This window comes from Sarcophilus harrisii, chromosome 2 (genome assembly GCF_902635505.1).
Source record: "Sarcophilus harrisii chromosome 2, mSarHar1.11, whole genome shotgun sequence".
Taxonomy (NCBI): Eukaryota; Metazoa; Chordata; class Mammalia; order Dasyuromorphia; family Dasyuridae; genus Sarcophilus; species Sarcophilus harrisii.
The window spans coordinates 344,569,034-344,581,794 of record NC_045427.1 but is presented as its reverse complement, the minus strand read 5'-3'; the positions used below and the strand labels follow the sequence as shown (position 1 = coordinate 344,581,794).

Sequence of the window (12,761 nt, the reverse complement as noted above, 5' to 3'; positions counted from 1 at the left end):
CTGTACGATTTGCACCTGTGCCTACCAATCCTTCTAATAGTAGGCCATTTATATAGATCGTGAGCATAGGTTGGTCAGCTGTCACAGCTGCTGTCCAGTGTATTCCTGGATTTTGTTGCTTGGAGTCAGAATCTGGGCAACTATCACCAGATTGCTTATTAGGAGTCTAAATCAGTAAACCTGATGCTACTACTTCTCCTGGGTGATGTCACACATTGTCTCCCTGTATTAGTGACTGGGATATTATCTACACATTCCCCAGTTTCCCGCATTGGTATGTGGATGGACACTGTTTTGCACATACAAAAAGGAGGTGAAATTGTCAAGCCTACTGTGCCTGGAGGCAAGGGGTCCATAGGCTGAAGAGGAACAGATTTCACCTCTCCAGGGGATATCTCAGTTGTCCCAGCTGCATACAACTCTATTCTCCCTAATTGTAATCCCTTTCCTCCCATCAGGGTGCTTTCTGGCTGATTGATTGTGTAACCCTTTCTTCCATCAGATGGCTTTCTGGCTGATTGGTCATGTCTGGGTACTGGACTTCTAGGCACTCTCTGGGTGCACATTGGCTGCCATCATGCCCCAAGTGTTTTTTTTCCTGGGGCCCTGGAACTGGGCCACTCATCTGGTTTCCCTGAATCAGTCTACATTCTGAGGCCCAATGGAAGCCTCTGTTGCATTTTGGACATGGGGTATTGGGGTCTTGGTCTCCCACCCTTTTTTCTCATTCTGTTTCTATGCTAACATTGAGCTTTCAGATGCCCTACTTTTACCACATTGAAAGCATTGATGAGTCTCTCTGGAAGTCCCTTGCCAGAAGGGACCCTATCTTCCCATATTGGGATCTTGGGAAGTCTGCATCATAGCCTGGCTATAAAAAGCATTTGTGCACTGTGGGACAGTGTCTTATTATCTCCTCTAAAGAAGCATCCTTGTGTAGTCCTAGTATAATTCTTCTACAAACCTCATTAACATTTTCTTTAGCAAGTTGCCTTATCAAAATGTCTGTTACTGTATTTTCACCATTAGTTCATATGATAGCTGTCTGCAAATGTCCCACAAAATCAGCAAAGGGTTCATTTGGTTCTTGTGCAATTTTTGTGAAGGCCTCACCCTTGTCATTTTTATTGTGGAGAGAAGCCCATGCTTTGATAGCAGTAGCAGCAATTTGCTCATATACTGCTATGGAGTGATTAATCTGTACTGAAATGTCTGCATAAGAACCTACACCTGTTAGTTGGTCATAGTTGATTGGAGTATTAGCTCCACTTTGACTCTTTTGTTGGGCTTGTATCCTACAGAGCTCACTATATTCAGAAAGCTGCAACAAGTTTTGTCCAGGTTCTAAGCATACCCTTGCTATAGATTTCCAGTCACTAGAGGTTAAGATTTCATAAGCTAAATTCTGTAATAACATCTTAACATAAGCTGATGTAGCCCCATAAAGAATGCAAGCCTTTTTCAGGTCTTTGAGGATTTCTATATCAAAAGGAGTGTATCTTCTACTTTCTTGACCTGAAGAATTAAACTGTTGAATCACAGGATACATTTCTAGTTTTAACTCAGCTATATCCTTCCCTTCCTCTGTGGCTTTAAGTACTGCCTTATGTAATCTACTCATAGGAAGGGGTGGTTACTGGCGGGGAGGTGCTGGTGCCATCACTGCCCCTCCCACTACTCCTCCTCCCTCCATCCTAGAAGGTGGAGTTGATGGGGGCATGTCAATAATCTGCTCTGTAGGAAGGGTTGAAGCTGCCCGGTGAGATGGAAAATCACCACACCCTCGAACCTCACTTAACTCCTCATGTCCTCTGGTGATATGGTCATTAAATTGTTCTTTGTCTTCCTCTTTTTCCTCACGCTTCCTCATCTGGCTGTTCTGAAAACTTTTCTTTTTTCTATAACTTGCAGAATTTTTTAAGGCCAACTGTATTATGTTTTATATATATATATATATATATATAAAATGTTTCTTTGGAAATTGACTCAGAACCATTATCATTATAATATTCACATAGTTGATCTCCTACAAGTTTCCAATTATCTACCCTTACATCTTCTTCATTGAAGAACTAAGGGGACGTACATTCTAATGTATCCAGGAATCTATCAATCTGCTCCCAAGTCATAATTAAACCCTGTCTCTTTATCTGTCTGACTATGCTTCCTGAACATCTCCTTTGGGGTGGGGGTGGGGGAGGGGGTGGGGCTGGAGTTGGGGGGAGAATCTGCCCCATTTCATCTAGAAAAGGTTATTAGTTTAACCCTTAACAAAGTAAGTTCCCTGTTTGTCTATTTAAATACTCACCCAATTTTCTGGTCACTGGGGACTTCTTCAGTGAAAGTAGGGTCCTTGGCTCCACATTGGGTGCCAAATGTCAAGACTGCGTTAGCACCCTGGATACTTTAGAATCAGCCGGAGTCAGGATAAGCAAAAGTCCTTGATCTTTATTCTTTGTCAAAGGGAGAAGAGAGAGAGAGAGTGGACACAGGAATCTCCTCTTGCAGGAGTTCCCTCACTTGTCCTACTCCACCCTTTTATCCCTCCTCCCAATCTCCCTATACACCAACCAATCGAGCCAGTACAGAATGGTGGGGCAGGCCATTTTCCAAGCAAATGCTAATAGAGGATTGTCCACTTGGGTAATTAACCTTAAGTGCTTGCTTGTCCAAAACTCAGTGCATGAATTCAAAAGTTTCAGCCCTTTATACTATACGCCCCCCTCTAAAAAAAAAAAAAAAAAAGAAAGAAAAGGAAGAAAGATAAAGCAAATATATTTCATTTTGTAATCTGTCTGTCTTTTTATCATGAGATCAATAGAATATTTCATGATGAATCCTTGGAATTTTGGTTGGTCATTGTGTTTTTTAGAGTTTCCAGCCCTTTCAGAGTTCATTATCTTTACAATATTGTTGTTGTCTATAAATTGTTCTGTTGGGTTTGCTCACTCTATTTTGCATCAATTCATATAAGTCTTCCCATGTTTCTCTGATTTCATTTCCTTTATCATTTCTTGGAACTATGAGATGAAATGAAGTACAACAGTATACCATCATATTCATATAGTATAACTTGTCAAGCCCTTCCTCCATTTACAATTCTTTGATATCACAAAAAGACTGCTATAAACATTTTGTATATACAAGTCCTTTTCTTCTTTCTCTAATCTCTTTGGGGTAATAGACCTAGTGTTGTTAGTGCTTTGTCAAAAGACTAAGCACAGGACTGAACTGGGCTTTGGGAGCATAGTTTCAAACCTTTTCCCAAAATTTTTGTAACAGTTTGCAGTTCTACCAACAATGTATTAAAGTATCTGTTTTCCCACAGCCCTCCAGCATTTGTCATTTTTTTTATTATTTATTAATATTATTGTCATATTTTTTTATCAACTTAACCAAACAGATGGGTATGAAATGGTAGTATTTCAGGGTTGTTTTAATATGCATTCTTCAATTCTTAATAATTAAGAATTTTTTATGTGGATATTGCTAGCTTGGATTTCTTCCTCTGAAAATTAGCTACTCATATCTTTTGATGATTTATTATTTAGAAAATGTATCTTATTTTTTAAACTTAAAAATAAAACTTTTATCAGAGAAACTTGATGTGAAAATCCCCCCTTCCAACTTCCTGTTTTTCTTTTAATTTTAGCTTCATTGGTTTTGTTTGTACAAAGCATTTTTAATTTTATAAAATTATTAAAATTAATAAAAAGTGTTTGTATCTATGCAGTTTTCTTGATTGATCATGAATTCTTTTTCTATCCAAAAATCTGACAGTTAATGTCTTCCATGCATGCTTCTCTATCATATCATTCTTTACATATCCATTTGGAGCTTCAATTTTCTTTTCTAAAAGAAAAGACTCATGCCCATGACTTATTTTTAAATGTTAGTAGCTCTCCTTCTCATACTCCTCTCTGATTCCCATTCTTTTCTGCATTATTTCTTAACATTTCTTTCACATGTAGTAAGAGATCACTGGAGACCTTGTTTAACAGACATCAGTATTTTAGACAACAATTGTCCTAAGACAATTAGACTACTTTGAAAGTAATAACTGCTTGAGTAACCTTGGACAATAAAAACTAATTATATGCATTGTTATCCTAGAATGACTGGAAAGAATTTCCTTATGACTCATCTAAAGAGAAAGCCAACTGAATTCTTGTTGGACAGTTGTTAGTTTCTGAATCTAGCAAGTGTTTTTCCATCCACTTGAACATCATAATAAAAAGTTTAAGGAAGAATATGTGATTCAATCAGTAACCATGGAAATCTGTAACATGCTAGTAGCTGATTGCTGAGAACCTTGATTTCTGAGTCAAATTATTATCATTACTTTTCAATGAATATGACAGAGTTAAGTTGTCATTTTAGGCAGTGAAATCTGCTTCATTTGATAAAATAATCTTCTATAGAGGAAGTTTTGGGGAGATGAAGGGAAGTATTGTTGGAGAAATCAATACAGTACCTTTCTTCTTCCTGTAACTTCAAAAAGAGAGTTCTTTGAGATTCAATGAGGCACTTTAGACAAACAAATGATTAAGACTCAACCTGTTCTCCAGTGCCTTTTCCTACAGGGATAATGCTGAGTATAAGTGTTTATCATATACCAGCTTCAAAAAATATGAGCAAAAGGTACAGAATGTGTTTGTTTAGGCATACATACTAAGTCAATGAAAAAAAAAAAAAAAAACCTCTATCTGTAACCTATTTACTGTGACAGATGAAAGTACAGTTTGAGCTCATGGTCAGAATTCCAATTAAGATTAAGTTATATTCCATTTCCCCCTTGTAAATAGCATGAAGTTTTAGGGATTTTTAATTCAGTTGACTGTGAACAGATAAAGAACCTGAACCATTGAAGTATTTTATTGAAATCATCTGGTTTTTATATCATTTAAATTTCACAATATGGCCCTTTTCCTAGTTATTCCTTATTTTAAAAAAAAAATGAAAAAAAGAAGGAAAAAACTCTACCAGTTTTGTAAGGTCAAACAAACATCAGATACAACATTATATGTGATATTCCTCATTTGTGGTCCCCACCTCTTCAAAGAAGTAAAGGGGAGTGCATTCTCATCTCTTCTTTGGGTCAAGCTTGATCATTGTAATTTTGTATAGTTTTGTTGATCCCATTTACATTGTTTCAGTCATTTTGTAGGTTGTGTTGGTTTTGATTACCTCCCCATTAGTTGATGTGAGAAGATTTCAAGTTTCTCTGTATTCATCATATCTATAATTTCTCAAAGGACAATAATGCTCTATTATATTCATATACACAACCATTTAATAATTTTCCAATTGATATTTTCTTTGTTTCTAATACTTGTTCATGGACCATATAATTTGTTAAACTTTGTAGTCTGTTAACATTTATGATGCTTGGCTCCCCTCAAAACCGAATAGTAAGAATGAATCAAGAAAAAGGCAAGAGATAGCAAAAATAAGAGTAACAAAAAGAAAATGGCAATGTTTAATCAGAGACTACATATCTAAACAAGTGCTCATAGACATCTAGTCTAAGGAATGCCATGGGAAAGTAGGATACATTTGCTGCTATTGGAAGAAAGAGAAGAAAAAATAAGAGCAAAAGCATTCCTGTGGAGCACTAGAAGAGTAAGGGGTAAGGGACCAGACAGAAAGGAAGGAAGGAATTGTATAGTCTTTCATTAATTCATTCATTCATGCATGGAACATCTATTGTACATATTGCCTCAAGCAAGGGAATGATAGTGGAGGTTCTGCTATTGTAGGTTCTTTTGCCATTCTACACATTGATAAAATAATAAATTAAAAAGATTTTCTTCATTTAACAAAATAACATAATCTCAGACTTGCATTTCCACTGAATGAGAATGAATTATTGAACACAGAAGTGAAAGCCAAACCCAGAAGGCTGTTTAATTCTCAATGTTTGTTGTACCTGTACTCTACCCTCCTGCCCACTCCCGTACGGTGTTGAAATTCATTGTTCTCTTCCTCCTCAAAATCACCTAGTGTTTATTTAACTGTATGCTTGTCATGTCCGTCTCTTAGGTTTTATTTTTTGTTTTTCCATGCTCAGTATCTAGGTCAAAGCCTTGAGCATAGTATGTGCTTAATAAATGTTTGTTAAATTGAATTTGAAGAGCTGCCATGAGAGCATATCTACTGAAGACTTCACTACCTGAGCTTTTTCTCAGAGTTTTCCTCTCAAGAGCAGCCAAAATCATTTAGTAATTTCTAAAATAATTTTAAATTAATTGATCAGGTATCAGAGCAATCTTCTGTTGCCTCCTAAGCCTCAAATGTTTCCTCTATTTAATCTTTCACAATTTCTTTTTAAGTGGTACAGAAAAAAATTTAATTCATTAAAATTTTTCTTAAATAAATTGCACACAAACATGCAGAGGGGAACTGAATTTCCTAATAACTTCTTACAGGGCAGCAAATATTCTCATATTCAATGTTCCTTGCCCTAAATTAAATCTTCCCTTCCATTCAAAAACAGTTAAACAAAAACATCTAAATAAAGTATCTATATCTGGCAGTGTATACAATATTCTTCTATGAGTCAGGTATCATTTTTTTTTCACTATTAGTTCCCCAAGGTGTTCATTTTTTTTTTATTTACTCAGAATTTTCCTTCCTTTAGGGATTGTTATGTTTATTCTAGGGCATACCTTTAGCAACATTTTCTTCAAAAGTGCTACCGATTGAAAAGAAACAAAAATGTTTCTAATGATTTGACATTCCCCCAAATGTTAGAAGTCTCACTTCTTTGACTACTTTCACATTATGTGTTGATGTGAGGCAGTAGCAACAGAAGCTACAGCTGTGTTATCAGTATTTGCAAAGTGCAACAAACAAACAATGACAATTAGGTCTTTTGTGATGTAATAGCAAAGATTCAGAGAGTAATATTGAAATGAGACAGGCAAATATAAGTGAATGTCACAAAGCAAGTATGGGTGACTGTGACAATGATGGTCATTTAATTAATTGCAATCCTCTCTCCCCTATATGTGCAGCAAACCTCCATTTGAAGCCCAGACCAAAGGATCTTTGGAACCAACCTAAGTACCAGGGGCCTATTCACTGCATGACATCAATTATCCGGAACGAGGGCTTAGTGGGACTCTACCGGGGGGCCAATGCCATGCTTCTAAGAGATGTCCCAGGCTATTGCCTCTACTTCATCCCTTATGTGTTTATCTACGAATGGATCACTCCAGAGAACTACACAACCTCCAATCCCTATACAGTGTGGTTGGCAGGGGGCATTGCAGGTATGGATAACCCCCTTTCTTTAACTCATCTTAGGGAAGAGATGGAATAATATATTCCAAATCTTGGCTTTAACCTTCATCACACTCAGTAACCTTCATCAGGGTAGTGAGAAATCACTGGGTTATAGACTCATATTAGGAAGGGATTTCTGAACAAAACTCCCTTTCATAAAATGGTGAAAATGGCCATCCAGCATTTGCTTGAAACCCTCCAATTTTGGAAAATTCACTCCCTGCAAAGGTAGCACATTCCACTTTTGGATACTATTACTTCCAACAGTTTCTTCTGATTCTACAATCCTGGGCCAAACAGAACAAGTTCAATATATAGAGGTTCTTTAACTTCTGACTGCTAAGATCCAGGAAATACTAACATATATTCATGGTGAAAAGAATAGGTAAGCAGGAAGAAAATAATTAGCTATGCAGCTTGGCAATACATGCCCCTCATGTTTGTTAGGCCAAAAAGTTGTAGAATCAAAGATAGATGAAATCCAAAAGTTGGGAGGAAGTCTTTGACATGGGGATAATGGCAAGAATACTGGGTTTAAATAGCTGGGGCTAATTTATGTCTCTACTGCCAAACTCTGTGACATTTAACAGATCATTTCCTACCTTTTTGGACTAAATTTCCTTATTTGTAAGATAAAGTATTTGAACTAGGTGATATCTATGTTCTCTTCCAACTATAATATATTCTATATTCTAAAGTTGTTTTCACTTTTAAATTTTATAAAACCCATTACCTTCCTCCCTCTCTGCCCTTTGCCCCCCAGAGTCTCTGGAGCTATGAAGCCTAGAATATCCTTACCTTGGGATATATAATACTCTAAATCCTGATCTTTTCCTGTCTTTCATACCAAGATCATCTGGCTCCAAGCCTTTTTATCCATTTTATCCATATCATAAGGTGTCAGCTGAGCGATCTTAGAGAGGCTTTAGTACAGTCCTCTGTTTATTTTGTAGATAAGGAAATTGAGGCCTGGGAAGTGGAAACAATTTATTCAAAGTCATAAATGAATTCAGTCTTCACTGTATAGCTTTCTGTAAAAGATGCTATAGTGTATCTTTTATATGCACTTTAGAATCTAGAATGAATCTGGAGTAACTATTAGTTTCCAATATGGAACTATTGTAGTCATTGTATGATGTGAATACCTCCAGGAGAGACAGGGTGGTGGAGTGGATAAAGTAATAAGGTAATTAGATTCAAATCTTGCAGCCAGAGCTTGATAATAGGCAGGTCACTTCATTTCCCTGAGGCTGTTTTCATTTCTGCAAAATAGGTTTAATACCTGTAGTAATTTCTGGGCAAAGTTGTGAGACTCAAAAGAGACAAAGTATCCTAAATTAACCCACAAAATTCAAAATAAACTGTTATTATTGTAGGAGAGCTATAGATGGGGTGATGGATAGAAAATAGTAGAAGAGGGAATTAAGTAAATCCCCATACTATGCTATCTCTCAGCTCATTCTAAGAATATTCTACCTGTGTGTCTGTTTCTCTGTGTCTGTTTTTGTCTGTCTCTATTTCTGTCTCTCTCTTTTGTTGTTGGTGGTGGTTATTTTTTGTTTGTTTGTTTGTTTTTGCAAATAGCTGTGACATCATTGGTATAAGAAATTCCCAATGAAGAAATTCCTTCTCTGTTCACATAGAACCTCCGTAGCCAGGGACACCCTGAGATAGGTTTAGATTTTCTTTGTCAACATGCAAAGTTGAAAGAGCCCTGGATCCATAATCGGAACACTTTGATTTCCTGACTCTAGCATCTAGATCTGTGACAATGATAAGGTAATCCAATCTTAGCAAACATATTTCTTCATCTGCAAAATAGGGATATTTCCTGTCATAGGGGATATTTGTGAGGAAAACTCTCCAGTTTTGTTACTGAATGAACCAGTAAAGTAACAGTTGCGAAATCTGGACTCTGGCAACAGTTTTTTTTTTTCCTCTCCCTGCCCACAAATCTAATAGTTTCTATGTTTGCATAGGTAAGTTTTAAAGGAAGTGTGGAAAAGTTAGTCTCTCTGGTTTGTGACCAGACTATCACCCTGGTCACAATGATTACTGAGAAATTATTTTTTTTTTTAAGATTAGATGCCTATGTCTGGGAGAAGGAAAAAATCTATGAGATCAATAAATTATTGGGCAGGTCTTTTCCTCCTATATAATAAGCCTTCAGAAAGCTGTTTTAATCAGAGCTAGTTAATGTGGTTGAAATGATAAAACCTTTGGTGGTAATTTCTTTTTCATCTAATTGGCAAAAGTAAAGGTATCATAGGGTATTTGTGGACCTTAAGGAAAAAAGAGATCATATAAAAACTAAAAATGCTATTAAAGATATTCTCTCTCTCTTTCTGTCTCTGTCTCTGTCTCTCTTGCTCGCTCTCTTTCTCTCTGTGTCTCTGTATCTCCTTTCCCTCCTTCCTTTCCTTCCTCCTTATTTTCCTTCCTCCCTTCCAAGTCACATCTTTTCTCTGTTGTTCTCTTCCAACTGAGTTATAAAGGTCCATTCCAGCTGCCACATTCCATGAGCCAACAAATTTTGACAGTGATAAAAAGTATGATGTTTATTGAAATTAAAATTATACGACAATATAGAGACATAAGGGGATGATTAGTAGTTCTAAATATTTGATCTCAGGACTTCTTTATGCTCTTACAAATTATTAGGGGTCCCAAAAAACTTTTTTCTATGGGAGTATATCACTTGCTATTTGCAATATTAGAAATTAAAACATATATTTAGAATCACCAAAATAAACCCATTCTATATTAACAACCACACATCTTTATAAAAAATAATTATTTTCTAAAATAAAAAATCTGTAAGAAAAATGGCATATTTCTAATTTTTGCAAATCTTTTATATATCTAGCTTAATAGAAGGCAGCTGGTTTCTCACATCTTTTGCTTTAAATCTTTTGCAATGTATTGTTTTTATTGAAGTATATAAAGAAAATCAGGCTTTACATATATAGTTAGAAAAGTCAAGAGCATTTTAAGATGCCAACTATATTTAAACATTATTATTAAAAATAATTTTTACTTTGTGGGATCTCTTAAAAGAGTCTTGAGATCCCCAGGAGTCCTTCATCTACACTTTGTGAACCATTATTCTAACCATTCAACAAGAAAGAAATAAATCTATCTCAATACTTCAAAGAATGATGAAAGGTACTTCTCTAATTTTAAAGTAGATAGTAATTCATTCTAACAGTACTGATAAATGGTAGTTTCTTCCATAGTCAAGTTGGCTACTCTTATGTACAGGCAGGTTTGTATTCCTTTATGTACAAGTAAATATGTAATGACACTACTATTTTATTTAACTTATAGAATAATAGATATCATGGATATCTAGGGCTTCTAGTCCATTCCCCACATTGTACAGATAAAGAAACTTGAGGCTTATAAAAATTTAAATGATTTGCCAAAGATCATACAGGCAATAAGAATAAGAAATGGAATCTAAATCCAGATCCTTTGATTCTAAAATCAGTGTTTTCCACTCAGAGGTGTGTATTAGAGCCAGTTATCCCTGATTGTGAAAATTAACTCTTAAGTTTACAGCATGAGTCTTTATACTTCAGAAATTGCAAATTCTAATCAGGGTTTGACCCCAATTTTATACTATCTGGCATGGTTATGATTGTAATCAAGCCAGAATATGAAAAACAAGCCAAGAAGCTGCTAGAATGAATGGAAAATAATGTTATATAAAACATATGTGTATATGTATATATATACACACACAAACATGTATGTATACATATGTGTTTGTATATATTTATTCAAATCTATTTTGGAGTGTTTTATTGCCAGCACACCCCTTTCTAGTAAGCTTGCTGATAGGTTGCTCAGAATTGCTAGCACCATATTCATATCTCTGTTGCATGTTAGGGTTTCCATATCATCTCCCTTACAACAGTCTTCTGAGATATTACCTCTTTCCATGGTCACAGAGTTAGTGCCAGAGCCAGGATTTCAGCTAATTTTCCTCCTATTCCCAAACTTAATACTTTTTCATTACAGTAGTATTTCAAGGATCTCCAAATATAATCTGCATGGGTTTTATTCACAATCTCTCTCTGCCAGGTAAATGGACTCACAAACTGCTCAAGCCAAAAATTTCTTTTCAACCTACTCAACTGAATCAAACATATGATCAAATTACTGATTTTACATTGGGTTCTAACATCCTAATTCTGTGTGTGTGTCTCTTATCTTTTTGTAGGAGCAATTTCTTGGGGAACTGCAACTCCCATGGATGTTGTAAAAAGTCGACTCCAAGCTGATGGGGTGTATTGCAATAAGTACAAGGGGGTCATGGATTGTATCTCCCAAAGCTACCAGAAGGAAGGACTTAAAGTAAGCAATACTGAAGTCAGACTTTGTGGGGTACTTGGCTTCATGTTGAAAATATCTTTGTCCAATTATTAAGGCAGAAAAAGGCATGTGGAATATATTATAGTGGTCAGGGAGTTAGGAATCTAATATGTATTCCAGGACAGGTTTCCTGTGTGACCTTAGGCAAATCATTCAACCTCTCTAAAGCCTGGTTTTACCTACTAGTAAGCTAGATTTGGAGTAAGGCAGCCTCAGTTTTTAATCCCAAATCTATAACTGGCCTTAGGTAAGTGACTCTGGACAGATCTCTAAGAGTCTGTTTTCTTATATGAAAAATGAGGGAGTTGGACTAAATGCCTCTATTATCCCCTTTACTTCTAGATCTTTGATACTGTGATTTTTTTTTTAATTGGGGAGGGAAGGAAGGGTACTATGTGTGATGTATGCAGGGAATTTCTAGTGTGAAATCTTCCCTTACCATACATTTGGACAACTCGTCTATAATTGCCTGGGAGCACTGAAAGGTCAAGTGCTAAAGTCACACAGCTGGTATGAATCAAAGGCAGAACTTGAACCCAGATTTTCTTGATTTCAAGGCTAGCCCTCTATTCCTTATGTTATTTCTCATCCATAATAATTAACAAACATGATTAATAAAGATTTATTGACATTCCATTCTATATGAACAAATGAGATTAAACATGTAAAATGTTTTGAAATTTTTTAGTGCTACATCCATGTTGGCTATTATTATCATAAACTAAAAAACAGACAAAACAGTTAGATATCATCATTTCCTACCTCCTCCATTTACAGATGGAAAAGCTAAAGTCCAGAGAGATGGGAACCACCAGATTTAAGTAGCAAAACCAAGAATCAGATCTAGATCTTTTATTTATAATTGAGTGCTTCTTCCACTTTATTCAAAAATACTTTTAATTACTTATAGTATGCAGATCCCTGTGCTTGGTTATAGGAAAGAATTATCATAGATCTCAGGCCAAATCCTATAGTTTCTTCCCTCCCTGTCCTACAGCTGTGCTTCTCCCTATATCTGAACCAGGAATCATAGTAGACTAAGGAGGAGATTCCTGTTCCTCCTAGCCCATCCTCTCCCCAGGGTCTGGCCATACTGA

General features: G+C 35.9%; 1 protein-coding gene across 2 annotated transcripts in view; it reads left to right on the top strand.

Annotated features, from left to right (window-relative positions):
• SLC25A48 (solute carrier family 25 member 48) overlaps positions 1 to 12,761 on the top strand; it is a 131,804-nt gene that overhangs the window by 37,128 nt on the left and 81,915 nt on the right. For both annotated transcript variants that reach the window (XM_031953019.1, XM_031953022.1), the window contains exons 5-6: positions 7,017 to 7,274; positions 11,513 to 11,646. In XM_031953019.1, the coding sequence (XP_031808879.1) occupies positions 7,017 to 7,274; positions 11,513 to 11,646 (392 nt within the window). The remainder of the gene's footprint in view (positions 1 to 7,016; positions 7,275 to 11,512; positions 11,647 to 12,761) is intronic.